This window comes from Manacus vitellinus, unplaced genomic scaffold (assembly GCF_001715985.3).
Source record: "Manacus vitellinus isolate BGI_N305 unplaced genomic scaffold, ASM171598v3 scaffold_21_pilon, whole genome shotgun sequence".
Classification (NCBI taxonomy): Eukaryota; Metazoa; Chordata; class Aves; order Passeriformes; family Pipridae; genus Manacus; species Manacus vitellinus.
In genome coordinates, this window is record NW_021939546.1 from 8215876 (window position 1) to 8230932 (window position 15057).

At 45.4% G+C, this 15057-nt stretch overlaps 2 protein-coding genes across 2 annotated transcripts; one reads left to right on the forward strand and one right to left on the reverse strand.

The window, feature by feature from the left end:
- The first annotated feature begins 252 nt into the window (after positions 1 to 252).
- Positions 253 to 6182, forward strand: LDLRAD1 (low density lipoprotein receptor class A domain containing 1). Its single transcript, XM_008925231.3, has 6 exons — positions 253 to 1612; positions 2012 to 2066; positions 3582 to 3713; positions 4142 to 4279; positions 4810 to 4938; positions 5693 to 6182. Exons 1-6 carry the CDS (start codon positions 1241 to 1243, stop codon positions 5836 to 5838), a joined length of 972 nt encoding a protein of 323 aa, XP_008923479.2. The 5' UTR covers positions 253 to 1240; the 3' UTR covers positions 5839 to 6182.
- A 2730-nt stretch (positions 6183 to 8912) lies between these two features.
- On the reverse strand, positions 8913 to 14605 carry LRRC42 (leucine rich repeat containing 42). Its single transcript, XM_008925186.3, has 7 exons — positions 14101 to 14605; positions 11886 to 12017; positions 10720 to 10838; positions 10228 to 10316; positions 10031 to 10144; positions 9790 to 9874; positions 8913 to 9398 (listed from the first exon to the last, which is right to left on the reverse strand). Exons 1-7 carry the CDS (start codon positions 14571 to 14573, stop codon positions 9142 to 9144), a joined length of 1269 nt encoding a protein of 422 aa, XP_008923434.1. The 5' UTR covers positions 14574 to 14605; the 3' UTR covers positions 8913 to 9141.
- Positions 14606 to 15057: the final 452 nt, after the last annotated feature.

The window sequence follows — 15057 nt, forward strand, 5'->3', positions numbered from 1 at the left end:
GGTTGGCTGCAGCTGAGCTTGATGATCTTGGTGTAGGAAATAGGTGTCAGTTTGTAGAATCATAGAATTGTTTAGGTTGGAAAAGATCTCCAAGATTGAGTTCCACTGTTGTCCCAGCACTGCCAAATCCACCACTAAACCATGCCCCTTTGGACATGTCTTATGGACATTTGCCTCTTGCAAATGCCTCTTGCATTTTAAACATATCCATTGTCTTACACAGGAGTTTTAGCAAACTCACAGTCACCTAATAAAGGCTCAAAAACTAAACCTCTTTAAAGAGAAACAGATCCAGAATATAAGATGTGGGGGTTTAACCCTTAGTCTGTAGCAGATACCCAGACTTGCAGGCTGTTTGCTACGTGGCGTTTGGCGTTTTCCCTCTGAGAAGATGCTTTGGACAAATTGGTGCTGCTGTGCTGAAGGAGGAGCTCCTGAAAGATTGTATTTAATTCTGGCTGTTCTGTGAGTGCAGGGCTGACAGATGCCCTGATCGTGAAGAGCATATTAACTCACTGTAGTTGAGGATGGGTTGTATGTGTGGGGATGGAGAGGGAAGTAGCTGTAGTTGTTCCTCCGCATCAGGCACTATTTGGTGCTTTGAATCAATTCAAGGCAACTGTCTTGGGACCACCTTGAAGACAATCTACCCACCAGCCTCCCTCTGAAGGTCCGGTGAGCTGGTTTTGCTAGTGCTTGGGAAGGAATTGTGTTCTGTGGGATGGCACAGTTTGGAAGCACTTGAGCCCTATAGATCCACCTGCAAGCAAGAAGGACATGGGCTCCTCAAACACTTCATGCTGGTGCTTTTTCTCCCCATTGCCCCCATGGCAAAGCTGCCTGCTGGTGATGTTTTATCTTGCAAAATTCCCCTTCGTGTGTGCTGAGCCAAAACCTGCAGCCAGTTTAGAAGGCTGCAACCTTTTTGTAAGTTTGTGTTTGCTGCAGGCTGAGCTGCTAAGACTTACTGCAGGCCTGGAAGTTCAAGTACACAAGTAAAAGAGTACCCTGGAGGATTTTCTGTGCCTGTGCTTGTTGCCCAAGCAGAGAAGCTGTTCCAGATGGTTGTATCTTGCACAGCTCTCCTGAGATCCGATCATGTGGTTGATGCTGCTGTGAGGTCAGTGTGTCAAATTGGGAAGGAGGCAGGGGGGCAAGGAGGCTTGCATGAGGATGATCAGACTCTCCTCCCTCAAGCTTTCATCATGAAGGGGGTTCTCCCTGACTGGCACCAGGGTAAATGCAGTTGGCATCAGCTAGAGGTGAGTGTTCACCTTCCAAGCTGGCGTCAGGAGTGGCAGTGGGGTTCTTGGCATCTCAAATGTCCCTGTCCTTCGTGAATTGTCTAATGCCCTGTTGTGAAACCAAGGTGGAGCCAGGAGGAATGAGAAGCCAACCACAACCTGTGCTTTCAACTGGAGCTGCAGCACAGGTTCAGCACTGCCCTTCCCATCCCCTCCTGTTTGTGTGCCCGGGCAGCAGCGCTCTCCTTGGTCTCCTACCTCTGTTGGGATTGTATCCTGGTAACATCGCTCGTGGTGAGGTGAAGAAAACTCCCTGCAGTCCTTTGAGGGCTGTAGCTCTGGAAATTATGAACAAAACTCACCCCCAGGTACAGTTCTATGTCAGAAAAACCTTATATGCCGCTGTTCCCTGGAGTACATGTGTTCTTGATAGTGTTGTTTGTCTTGACCTCTTTATCGCTGCTTTTTTGAGATTTCAAGTAGTTTCTACTTAATTTGATACAAAAGAAAAGTGTTGATATAAAGTGCTGGACCTAGTTAGTGTTTGTTTTACAAATGGGTACTTAAGGTTTAAAAGGTGATCTGATTGATTGCTTTGGGAATTAAATCTGGGCCATGTTTCCACCAAGGCAATTTTTGCTTGTACGTGACAATAAAGGAGTACATTACCTGTTCCTGGGTAAGATGGTGTGAGACTTAGAAAGGCAAAGCTTGTGTGGCTGCTGCATGCTGCTTCTGTAAACAGTCTTTTATCCCCTTCCTTCTAGAGGAATGGTGATGTATCTACTTGTGGTTCAACAAAATCCTTCTCTGGAAAAAGAGGTAATTAATAAAATGCAGAGCTTAACTTTAATAATAAAGTATAAACCAATTGAAATGTAAAATACAACCAGTATTTATGGTTTCTTGGGACTGATTTTCTACTCTTTCTGTGTAGTAAAACTTCCATACTATAAAAGTAATAAACTTTAGCTGTTCTGTGTTATCTTGAAGTTGGCAGTCATATGGTACAGTAGCATGATAGGTGATCCTTGTCTGTCACAGAAAGGCCCATAATGAGCTTGCTGAGGGGTTGCTATGTATCTTAATAGTCAAACTTCAGCAAATATTGTCCATATTTAGAAGGAGAAGGTGAGATCAAACAGAATCAATAGCAAACCTGTAGATCCGGTTGCAACATTTCATCACTGCCTTTATTTTATACTCGTGTAAACTCTTGTGCTTCCTGGTCAGAATTTTTTGTAGACACAGCCATGCTGTAATTCACCACTTCTTTTCTGAGCTGAAATGTTCTGTTTGGTTTCCGCTTGAGTGTGACAGAGGGAGAGGCTGCTGTAGCCAGGATCCCTTAGCTGTACTGAGGAAAGGCTATGCCTTCTAACTTAAAAGTTCTTTAAATTTTTAAAAGTTGTTTTTTTAAATTCTAGTTGAAGCTCTTTAAGTTCAGTTATACCAAAATCAATTAAACAGGCAGGATTGTCTTAAGTGACTGGTTTCATGTTTCTGAGATGACCACATTAACATTTTTTGCTGTTGGTCTGGAAATACAAAGGAACACAGGAAAACACCGTGTTGGTTTAGAGGCAGAGCAGGTTGCTGAGGTGAGGGTGGGTGACTGACGCCGCTCTTCCTTGTGCTGCCATTGTGTTGCAATCCCTGTGGGTTTGGCCTTCAGCTTCTGCATTTGATTTGATTTATGTACGTGACTTTCTGAAAGCTGGAGTCCCTGGAAGGTTGCTGTGCCCTGGAGATGTCTTTGGGGACGGAAAGGGCAGCTCTTCGGCCCCTTCCCAACATTTTGAGCTGATAATCCAGCTGCATTCTGTGGGAGAAAGCCTAGGGCATTTGTTGGGGCAGAAAGCCCAAAGTGCTGTAAAATCAAATTTTACCTCCTGAGGAGTTTTGCTGTGGGCTCTGGGAAGGCACCTTCCCCAGCCTTTCAGTGACCTGCCCTGTGTTTCAGGGGCACTGCTGTACCAGAGTTGGGCAGGGACTTGTCTTTCTCCACCCTTGTGCATCCAGATCCACTAGATGAGCTCCAACAGAGATGTGGTGTTTGTACCATTTGATCTCGGTGCTCTGTAACAGCAGCACGGGTTCTTCCATACTGCAAGCAGCAAAATTCTCTGTGAGGAGGTGTTTACTGTTGGAGTTGGGCTGCTTAAACTCAACTATCAACCCCTAAACCCCAGCAGCCCGCACTAGTCCCACATGCAGAGCCCCCTAAACATCAGCCTCATGTCTCTGCACTGTTCCCCTCTGAAACACCCCAAACCCACTCTCAGCCCTGCTGGGTCCTTTCCCAGCCCCTCACCTCTTGCTCTTGCCTCCCAACAGAGCCCTGCCATCCATGTGGTGCTTGCACTGGCTGCACACGGAGACGTGTCTGCATCTCTGCCATGGCACTGCTCGTCGTGGTGGCTGCTGTGGGCTTGGGGGTGGCACTGGGACTCCTGCCACGGGCACCAGGTTGTATTCCAAGAGTCGTTATTTTCTTGGTAAGGGAGGCAGAAGTGATGCTGCATGAGAACAGCCCTCATGTCCATCACCATGTGTGAAAGTGATGCTTTCCAGCGCAGACCAGGAGGAAGGAAAGGGATGAGCAGGGTGGTTTGGGGCTGTGTCAGCCTTGCACAGCCCCAGCAGCCCCCAGCCATTCCTCAGCTCCACTGTCCTGCTCCATAGGGCTGGGATAACTCTGGGTGGCACCATCATCCTTCAGACTATTGATTGGTATGGTCTTCACACTCTTCCATGAACCTACCAGAGATTAATCCTGGCCCCTGGCTATTTCCAGAACAACAAATGAGTTTCAGAAATCCCCCTTTATTCCCCCTGATCAGTTCCTCGTATCTTAAAAATGCTGGAAAGTAAAGGATTTCTTGTTTTCCCCTCAGTGAACCGCTTCTGCACAGCCCCCAGTAACCGGACAGGCTTCTTGTGTGATGACAGAGTGACCTGCATCCCATCCAGTTGGGTCTGTGACAGAGTCAGCAACTGCAGGAATGGAGAGGATGAGCAGGAGAAGCTCTGTGGTGAGTGGTTTTGTTGTGACCATCCCCCCTGCACTAGTTGTCCTGTTGTGAGACAGAGCAGCTGGTGTTCCTCTAATCCTGTTCTGTGCTTCTGAGCAGATAAACCTGATAGATCCTTTGTTGGGCAGATACTGAGAGATGGCACTGCCCAAAACCCAGTGGGCGTGCCAGGAATCAAAGACTCCAAGCTCCTCTGATCTTCCTAGGGTTTTTTTAAAACCATGATGCAGCTTTACCACTGGTAAAGCTTTATGCCTACATGGGTAATTTATTGTCCTGTCACCCTGGGAAAAAAACTGATTAAAGCAGAAGCCTGGGGCAGTCAGACTCTGCTTCTGGCTCAGCCACAAGCATCCCTTCCCCTCTCCAACTACAGCTTCCCTATCCATGGCATCGTTCCTGCCCTGACACTGCATAGGGAAGGACTGACTGACCCCCCATGACAGCAGCCTTTGGTGGCTGCCATCTCCCTTTTAGCCAGTGTCTGTGCCCAGTGGAGTTATGCATGTCCTGTGTGTCCACCCTGGCAGGTGACTTGCCCCACAGCCTCCCAGGATACCTGGTTTTCCTCTGCAGTAACCCCAGATCCTGGATCTATGCCGATCAGAGGTGTAACGGGATGAACGACTGCGGAGACTGCTCTGATGAGTCAGGGAGCTGTAAGTCTCTCTTCTTGGGCAACAGGTCTATTCTGCTGATGGATTGCAGTAGGTTGTATAGGCGTGGTGCTCATGGATGCTGCTGGAAATGCCTGGAGGCTGGCATCCTCCACTAAAACACAAAATAGCTGGGATAAGATGTGAGTATGAACCAGGCAGGTTGCATCCTACCAGCTGCCAAGGGTTCTGTATCAAAGCCTGGTGGCAGCCGAGGCGGCAAAGGCTCCATGATTTGCTCCCAGACCCAAAAGTTGCTCCTTCTCCATGGCTTGCTGATGTGGAGCAGTTTCACTGTGATGCATAGGCAGTGACCATTCCAGCTGGCTTTTGGTAGTTGGTCAGGAGATGGGCACATCTCTGAGCTGGGAAGGGCTGAGCCTCAGCAGCTTCAAAGCCATCTAGACCCCCCTCTTGCTGAAACAAGGGTTTGTTTCAAACAAACCTGAGCAGCAGGTTTGTTCCTAAGTCACCTCCCTTGTTTCGAACAACAACAAAAAAAAAGAATTACAGCTCATTGTTCCTCCCAGGATGGCCTGTCTGCCTTGAAGGTCATCACAATGTCACACTCCATGGTTGTCCCCCACAAGTAGCACAAAGCTGGTGTCTTCTTTGGTGGGTTCACAGTCACAGGGTCATCACCAGTACCTTTTCTGCTGGGGGATGAAAGGGTTTTACCTGTGTAAGAAAGGAGGAAAGGGGTCAGTGCAGCAGAAGCAATTCAGCATTTCATTTGCCTGTTTTCCATCTTTCCCAGTGGCCTCCTGTCCCCCATGTGGGTGGGAGTGGTGGAGCTGCATCCCTGTGCGCTACGAGTACTGCTCCTGCATCCCCAGGAGGCTGTGCCGGGATGGCGTCCAGGACTGCCTTGGCTGGTCGGACGAGTACGTCTGCAGGCCATGAAGTCCTGGCACCCCTCAGTGCTGGAGACAGCAGGGTGCTTCCCACACTGTCACCTCTGAGCCTTGCTGTCCTCCTGCTCTGCCACCCACTTGGGAAGCTCCAACCCAAGCAAATCCTCAGGAGCAGCGCAGTGACACTGAACAGGGACCAAGGGCACACGGCAGCCCATGCTGCAGGCTGGGTACTGACTGTGGGACACCTCCAAGGATTCTCCTGTCATGTGAAGATGAGCACTTTCTACATGGGCTTCTGCTGCCTTGCACTTGATGCTGTGCAGCTCCTGGGACTCTTCATCGGCTGCTGCCAGCACAGGCACGGTGTCTGGGCAGCCCTGGGCCAGGGGTTTCTCCTGTATGGACATGCTGCTGCCTCTGCAGGCACAGGCAGGAGGAGAAGCTTCTATTTGCATTCAAAACACATCTGCAGATGGTTTCAGCAGTGGCTTTGAGGTCCATGCTCAGGTGCTCCTGGGATACTTCCTTGGGAATGCTGTGCTGAGGATGACACCCTGGGGAGCTGCTGCTCAGGCCACCTCCTGCTCTCTTCTCAAACCATGAAAGCCAATGTGGAGAGCATAATGGCAGGGAAAACTGAGGTGAAGAGGTTTCAGGGTTTGTGGGGATAAATCACTGTCCCTGTGCCCATGTAGCTGTCCCTGCAAGCCAGGAAAGGGAACCGGCATGTGGATAAACTTTACTTCTCTCAGGGCTGTGCAGTTTTGGAGCAGCAGCGTAGCAGGCTGAGAACAGCCATGGAGCTGGGATATGTTTCACCAAAATTGACAAAGAAGGGAGGAAAAAGAAGTCACAGCCTCAGAGCAGAGAGTGGCAGAAAACCAAGTGCTGCTCCCAGGGCAGTGTGGGATGACACCGGATCCGACTGCTGCTTGTTTTGTTCCTCTGCCAGCACTGCAGGATCAGGCAGCCAAGCCTTCACAGCAGGCCTCAGGATATAGGTATGGGCATGACACTGAAATTTAAGAAAAATGTGGTCTTCTCTGCTCCTTTGAAAATCTCATCTGTCTCTAAAACATCGTCTCTGAGAAAAACCCACATTTACAGTGAGTGCACTTACTTTCTTAGGCCCAAAATAAACATCAGGCAATCTTTTTCCCATCACCACCCTAGGTCACAGATATTTAAAAATAAAACCCTGTTCACTCATTTCCTCTCTGTCCTGTGATCTGCAACTCTGTATGTCACCATAACTCGGATCAATGGTGAAAGTTGCTTCTCATTTGTTGCTGGGATAAAGCTGGAGATCTGAGAGATCTTATTTATAAATAGCTTTACAGTATTGTGACTCATACTTAACCTGGAATGAGATGGCAAAACTCTGCATGGGGAGATTTTAAAGCTGCATTTACTAACCTGTCCCTCTCCAGGCCTGGCCAACGTGGATGGCTTGTTTTCTCTGTGCCTGTAAAACGTTACCCCAGTGCATTCAGTGCTGTGGCTCCGAAGAGAGGTTTGGAGCTTCCAGCCTCAATCAAAGCCTGCAGTGGAGGTGCACATATTTACTGGAGAGTCACAAACACCTAATGCCTCAAGAAGCCTGGGTTGGGGTTGGTAGATAAAGTTGGGCTTATTGTAGTTGCTGTTGTTCCTTGTTACCCCAAAGTATGTTCTGAAGCAACCACTGGGGAAGCCTTGCAGCATCTCTTAAGGAGAGCTCAAGGAGTGGTGATTCAGAGGCAGCACTACAGGGACAGCCTCTTCTTCCCAGGGAAGAGGAACTTCTTTCCCAGGAGGGAGAGGAAAAATCTCACCCCTAATGATGGGAACTGCATATGGATAGTGGAACAACTGTAGTTATTAATAAGGATTGAACTAACCAGCTGTTAAAAAAAATTACAGGAACCCTTGTGCTCAGCTGGTAAAAACAATTGTGCCTCTCTCCATGGTCAGATTAGCAGATCTCCAGTGGTGAGAGGGCTGGCCAAAAATTCCATGGTGGCCATTGTACCGGAGGCAGCTTTAGGAGGAGGATTGCACTTGAGCACCTCAGCCATCTTCCTCCCTCCTGCTTTGAGTCACAGTCTGTGCCACTGCTTGTCTCAGCAGAGCGCTGATGTAGCCATTGGTGGGAGCTATTAATAGCCTTGAATTTCTGTGAAGAAAAAAGTAGGGTTTGAATGCAAGTGTGCCTGTTTCATTTGTGTGTAGTCCTTTTTTTGTATATAATCACTTTTTGAGGAAAATTCAGCAATAAGAACAAAGAGAGAAAGGGGTTTTGCTCTTTACGTATTTTTGAGGCGAAGTTCCTTTTCTTGGTCTCTTCATGATTTCCAAGGATGTGCTGATTTTTTGTTGTTGAATTATGGTAAACAACAGTGTAAAAGAAAGATATCCTCTAAATAGGCACTAGTAGAGGAAACCTGGAGTAAGTTCTTGGCCTTGTAAGGCCTAAGAGCACAATGATGGTTGCAGTGCCCAACTCACGGGCACTGTGCACCTCATCTGGTTTTGACAGAAACACCCAGGGCAGGAATTTAATGATAAACACAGTTACCTGTGGCAGACCAACACAGAATGGCTCTAAGTATCTAGAGGGTTTACAGCTAATATGTATAATTCATATTGGAATTACAAATGTCCCTGAATGTTTTCAGATGGAGAAGTATGGTTAGTGTATTGCAGGCACACTGCATGTGTTTTAAACCACAGAATGCTCTCAAATGTAGTGAATTTGGTTGTAAAAGAGAATACATTACAACTTCAAGGCCTAATCTCTACAGTTCCAGCTTTCATTTCCTGGGCTAAAATGAGAAAGGAAGAGGACTTCTGTTGTATTTTGGGCTTCTGCAGTAACTGTTATCAAGAGGTTACAGCCTCTGACTCCTCTGCAGAGGCCTGTGCTTACCCTCTCTGCTCCCTCCCTCTGTCACAGCTCCACCAGCACAGCCTGGTGCTTTCAGGCTGAGGTTTCTGTTCTAGAAGCAGTATTAATTCCCCAGGGCTCTTGACAAGCATAGATGAGCTGCAGTGATCTGTCTCCTGTCCCTTGGGAGGCAGGAGAGGAGCAGGGATAGGACCAGCTGTTTTCATGAATAATACCTATGTCAGAAGAATTGGTTAAGGATGACAACAAAACCTTTATTTGAAAAAATTATTATGTATTGAAAATATACAGTAGTATCACCAACCTTCTTGTCTCTACCCCTCCCCAAGCACAGGTTAACCCACAAGCATGGCACAGCAACCAGATTTAACAGTACTGGTCTTCTTTGTTACTCCCTCTCAGTATGTCTAAATCCTGTCATCAGCAAGAAAACAACAAACAAAAGACCCACTTCTCTCTGACTCAGTAGGTATTTAACAAATCCCAGTCCTCCACAGTGAGGCACAGATGCTTCTGTTTGGAAGTCCTTTCTCTCTCTTGTTCAGCCAAAGCTCTTTTTCTATTGTTCTTTAATTCGTGGCTTCCCGCTACCTCCTTTTTCAAAGGTAAATGGCAATTTTGAACTTTTTCCTTATAAAACTGTAAGTTTCCAGATGCTTTTGTTTCTGCTTCCACCACTGTGCATTTGACTACTTCCTCTATTCTGCGTGTCTTGCCATCTACAAGGAAAAAAAACCAATCAAATTTAGATTTTGGGGAAAAACAGAATTATGCTGTAAAATGCATGTTTTGATGCAAAGAGTTTTGGCCAAGCCAACTTGGAATATTGACTGCTGAAATGTGCAGAGGGAAAAATAACATATTTTGGACTCAGGATTTTAAGGAGAAAACTCAGTTGTGATATATTGCCCTAAGCATGCTGTACTTGAATTACCCAGCAATCTAACAAATGAAAAAACTCAAGCAGGTTGTAATGCAGTTACACAAATGGAAATGGCTGAAATTGCACACCCAAGATGCTATTTGTACTAAAAAAAAAAAGAAAATATGGAAATATTCCTTGTAGAAAAGGAAACAAATCCACTCTGTGGTTCCCATGCAGCGACTTACAGAAGCGCAGAGCTGCTGTTCTGGATCTCAGGTTGTCCTGTGGCTTGATGGCTTCCATAACTGCCTGCTCCCATTGCAGAACTGTCTGAAATAACATTGGAAGGAGTTAAAATGTTTCTTGTAAATTTTACAGAAATACCATTGGAAATTACTCCATTCTCTATTCTTTCCTATTCAGTGATTTCGTGCTCTGTAAGGCAAATTTCTAGAGAGTAAAACAGACTTAAAGACCCCCCCTTACCTGTTCTGCCCATCCTTCTGTTTTGCAGTTACTGTGATCAAATTCTTTCAGAGGCACTTTTGAGTGGACGAGGCCTATCTGCATTTGGATCCGCTTAATAACAGCATCAACATCCTGGGGAAAAGGGAAATAATGCAGTCAGAGGGCAAGAACATTTATTACACTTGTCCAGTAAACTAAGGTAGATGCTTTTTTACCTTGAGACCTGTGCCAGAAATGTCCAAACAATTCAATTTCTTGAAAGAAAGAAGATATCCAATTCCCACATCTGTGATTTTAGGGTTACCTGTAAGGTCAAGTAAAGTTAACTAAGTTACATGATGTGGAAAAAGAGGATCAGGATGCCAAGAAAGTATTTGTTCCAAAAGCTAATACTGAAACAAAGGGGGTTGGCCTTTTTTTTTTTCAGTATGTTTCAAGTCAAAGACTGACTTTTCCCCTCCAATGATTGCAATACAAATATTTACAATACCAAGTCTCAACCTATCAAAAATATTTATGCAAGTAGCAAGTGGCTGAGACTCCAGGTATGGCCTGTGCCTTCTGGAAAGTCGTTAGTGAAATCTGGGGTTGAGTACTTGGCTCATGGGAACCAACAAATTAATTGTGTTCCTTCAGTACTGAGGAAGGTAAATTCTGTATCAGAAGGAATACAGGTTGCTTCTAATGTGAAACCACGAGGCACTTACAAGACAGGTCTAACACCAGCAGATTCTCCAGCCCCTTTTTCAGCACACGGATGGGCGCCGTCATCCTGCGAAGGCCGGCGTCTGACAGGGAGTTGTCTTTCAGGAGAAGCTGTTTTACACTGGCAGGGGAGGTACAAACACGTAGTTTATGGTCAATATTTTAGATAAATTTGCAAAATGTCCTAAAACTCCGTGTCATCCTGTGCCAACCCCTCGGTCTGCTTTGTTAACGTTAGCAAAGAGCAGTAAGAAAGGAGCCTGGGTTAGTGGGACTAACAAATATCCCTCTATTGCCCCTGCTGGCTCAACAGAAGCACTACTTGAGCAGCTATTCCCAGAGCTCCAGTGACAAACTGATCCTAGAGCCAAATATTTGCTAACAGAGACAATAAGGTTCTTTATACCCTGAAATTCTTTAAACCAAGGCTTCCAAACTCAGATGCACTCAAAACTAAGAAAAATGCTTGGCAAAATGAGAGAGGGCAGATTTGATAAGAGATACAGCAATGATTTAAAGAAAATAATGAGGTATTATAACAGATTAACAAAACTCAGGGAAAAACATCACACTAAAACATTCTCCAGAGCATTTCAAGACAAAACCTTGATGCAAAATACACGAAAATCTTAAAGTAATACTCCCTAATTAGCAGTCAGTCTGCCTATTGATTTCCAAATTTTCCTACTTTTCAATCTTCAGTATCAAACAAAATTTAAAGTGTTATTGTATTTAGATGTTAATTAACAAAATATTCAATCTCCTACTTGCAGAAATCTTTTCTCTGGAACACTGGTTTTGTTAAAAATTTGCCTGATAAAGTTCTCTCTTAAAAAAGGAAATGAAAGTGTAAAACTGTTCCAAGGTACTGTTTCCACTTGGCCAATGAAATTTATAAAACGTTGATTTAAAAACATGAAACAGTAAATTATCTTACGTATTTTTAGGCCTTTTTACAATTCAGTATGTGCTTTCAACCATGTGTTTTGTTTACAATACATTCTGCATTTTGTTTACATCAAGAAAAGGTTTTATGAACAACCAAAATCTTTAACCTTACACACTGCAGCCTGTGAAAGTCCCCTTTAAGGTCACAGCCTGATTCTCTGAACTGCTTAGTGATAGGAAAGAAAGTGTCATTTTTAGTTCTGTGTCAAGAAATTGGTACCTGGACAGGGCCTCTTTGGTGAGGTGTTCCAGCAGCTCATGTTCATCTCCCAGTTTACAGGAGGAGAGATCCAAACATGTCAGCTCCCGGAAAGATTTAATTTCTTCTAGCTTTTCAGAGATAACCAGGTATCTGCAAAGAGGGAAAAAAAGCTATCAGTGCTCAGGCATGTAAGAAGGCATATCCTCATATGTCACAAGCATAATGCGGTTGTTTCTGGTAAGTATCTCTGTGAGAACTGACAGAAATTAGCCAGCTGCATTAAGTACCTTTTTATGTGCAGCTGGCACACAACATGTCTGAATTCCCAGTCTTCTCCTTAAATCAGTGTCATGGTTTTGCTTTGATCCAAAATATTGGACTAACAAGACTTCAACTTGCAAACATCGCAGTTAGGAACTTCTCTGCAGATCACTGTTGCATTATTTCAGAATAATGCAAAATGATATCCCAGTTTTTCATAAATAACTTCACAAACTGCTGTTCCTCTGCATCTTGGAAAGGTGTAGACCAACCCACATTCACCCAGGTTTAAAATCCACTGCAAATGTCTCAGGATAGCTTGGCAAATGGCAAAATTTTACTTTTTATATGTGTCAATAAAATACTTGACTAGATAAAAGTCCAGGACTACCCAGAGCTGTGCCTACAGCCCAGGCAGCAGTTACTCAGCGGGTTATTTTTCTAGCTGTGCTGGTTCCCTGATCTGATTCACTCTGCAGCCACGCAAACATCTGTGCTGGAGCTATTCAGTAGGAGGTTTAGAGATGGGAACAAACCACTAAAGAATGGCAGGCATGAGTATGCAGTAATAAGCACGTAGCCATCAATACCTCCCCTGCAGTTACCTCTTCCTGCCCCTGTGGCAAGACAAGCTCCAAATTCACTAATCTCTCCTGAATTTACCTTATATTCCCCATGGCAAGACAGACCCCGAGGTCAGCATCTTCACTGCTTAACTGAGGGGTGCTGACTAATTTGATCCCTCAAAGAACACCTCTCTGTCCATGCAAATAAAGGGATCTTAATATCCTCCCAGTGTAAGTTTACCTACCAAAATACCCCCTAAATCCCTCTGCTGTGCAATTTGGCTATGCAGAAGGCAGTCAGAGAACAAGCCAGTTCTTGAGAAAGAAGAGTGGCCTCTTTTAGAAATAAAATTCATCAGAAAATGCCTTAATGCCTTACTCCCTGGATTTCAAAGACTTGATACTTAACTCAGCTTTCTGTAATGGCAGAAGATGCCAGAAGTAGCTTAATTTCTGAATTAAGCCCATAAAATTATCTGTGCTAGAGATAAAAAGGAAGTAGGTTTAAAGGATGAAACAAAGGATAATTGACTTCTACTCAAACATTCCTACTGTGCTCAGAACACCCTTGGCACTTCAGATGAATATGCCTGTACTTTGATTTTAAACTGGATAAACCATCCCTTTTTCAAGTGTAGAGATGGAAGAGACTAGTTATATTACTGGGAAAGACTTCAGTAGGAGCAAGGCTTTAAAAACATAATCCAGTTTAAAGCTTGGCAAGACTTTCAGCGAAAGACGTGGACATTGAGAAGATAGAAAAACTAATGCTGGACTCCAAACAGGACCTTGTCAAAGCACATTCACTATGGGGATGGGAACCACAATAAACTAAGGTAAAACCTGCCTGACTTCAAAGCCTGTTACTTACCTACAGATTGTCTTTTTCTGAGCCCCCAGAATGAGACAGAGCAAAAGCTTTATTTACTATAGTAAATAAACCCAGAGAGTTTGCAAGGGTGTATTTTATCTGTACAGACACAGCTAAGAACGTTGAAATGCTTTTAAACAGCAATTACAAAAACATCCCATGAAATGCCTGAGAAGGCATAAAACGCATGGATTGCTATGGAAGTGCCGATTATTATAGTTAAAAAATGTTGCAGATTTAATCCTCCACTAAGATCCCCTCTTAGTTAACACAGATGTAGTCTGTTGTCTGTTACATTTGTAATTCTCTGTAAATTCTAAGATTTGTACCTTAGAATGAAACCAGCAGCTGCACTTGTAGGAAAGGGATGGCACAAAAAAGCAAGCAGAAGAATCAGATAAGGCTCAGGGCATTTAATTAAAATTGGGTGGTGTTACAAGCCCAAGAGATATTTTTAATTTAATTTAGGGGAAACTTGAAGTGTGCTAGCAAAAAGCCCTGGCAGATGACAATATTTGTCAGTGAACAGACTTACCTATTCCGCAAGCACAATGAACATAGCACCAAACTGCCATAGGCTTCAGTAAACTTCTGTAGAGCTCTCAGTCCCGTCACTGGCTCTGTGAACTTTTGTCTTGCCTCTGCTGCTGAAAAGAGCTTTTCAGCAATCTGCTCTGGGAAACCAATCAACGAGTCAATGTGATCAACATTGTCAGAAATGTAACCCAGCACTAGGCTGAAGAGAGACTTGGCCGAGTAGCGGAGGTTCCCCTCCTTAGTGTACGTGAAGATGAAATGATCGGTCCTCTGCCTCCTTGCCCTATCGTCCTCCCTGTTCATGCAAAGCTCCACTGAAAAACTTCTGGAAAACAGCCTAAAAGGTCTTGTTTGGGGAGTGACATCCTGTATGCCGCCTGCACCCTGATTTACCACATGCAGCTTCCCATTTTCACGCACGTATATTGGCCCAGTATCCAAATGGCTTTCTGAGTGGAGACAGTAAGACATTCCCCTCGACCAGCTCTGCAAAAACAAACCACAGACAGGTGAAGAATAGCCACAGAGGAAAACACGACTCAGGGAAGACCCCAAACCTGGCAGCTCCCCTTAGAGCCCTGAGCACAGCCACGTAGCCCTGCAGTGGCAGGAGGGCAGGCTGTATGGAGCAGGGGTGTGAGCTGGATGCCATCAAACCACAAACCCCAGCCAAATGGGAACTGAACCCCGGGCTGGCTGAGAGACCCGGGGATGGATCCCAGCCCCGCACAGGGAGGGGCAGGGGCAGAGGGGCTGTGGCTGTGTAGGAAGTAGCCCCCACAGCCAGGCCTGGCTCTGCTGCAGGAGGGGGGAGGAGGAGGATGAGGAGGAGGAGGGCACATGTCTGACTGCAGCTGGGCAATGGAGCCTGCTGGAACCTCCCTCCCTGGGAGGGTGGGCATCTCCTGGTGCCCCTTCCCCGGCCGGGGCCGGGGGGTCTGGTTTGTGAGGGAGG

Excerpts from the sequence above, each read along its gene's own strand:
- LRRC42 (XM_008925186.3), bottom strand. The coding sequence starts at position 14,573 with ATGTCTTACTGTCTCCACTCAGAAAGCCATTTGGATACTGGGCCAATA. Across the intron at positions 10,839-11,885 it reads ACCAAAGAGGCCCTGTCCAG|TGTAAAACAGCTTCTCCTGA; the intron begins GTACCAATTTCT and ends CTCCCCTGCCAG. Across the intron at positions 10,145-10,227 it reads TTTCTGGCACAGGTCTCAAG|GATGTTGATGCTGTTATTAA; the intron begins GTAAAAAAGCAT and ends CCTTTTCCCCAG.
- LDLRAD1 (XM_008925231.3), top strand. The coding sequence starts at position 1,241 with ATGCAGTTGGCATCAGCTAGAGGTGAGTGTTCACCTTCCAAGCTGGCG. Across the intron at positions 2,067-3,581 it reads ATCCTTCTCTGGAAAAAGAG|AGCCCTGCCATCCATGTGGT; the intron begins GTAATTAATAAA and ends GCCTCCCAACAG. Across the intron at positions 3,714-4,141 it reads ACTCCTGCCACGGGCACCAG|TGAACCGCTTCTGCACAGCC; the intron begins GTTGTATTCCAA and ends TTTTCCCCTCAG.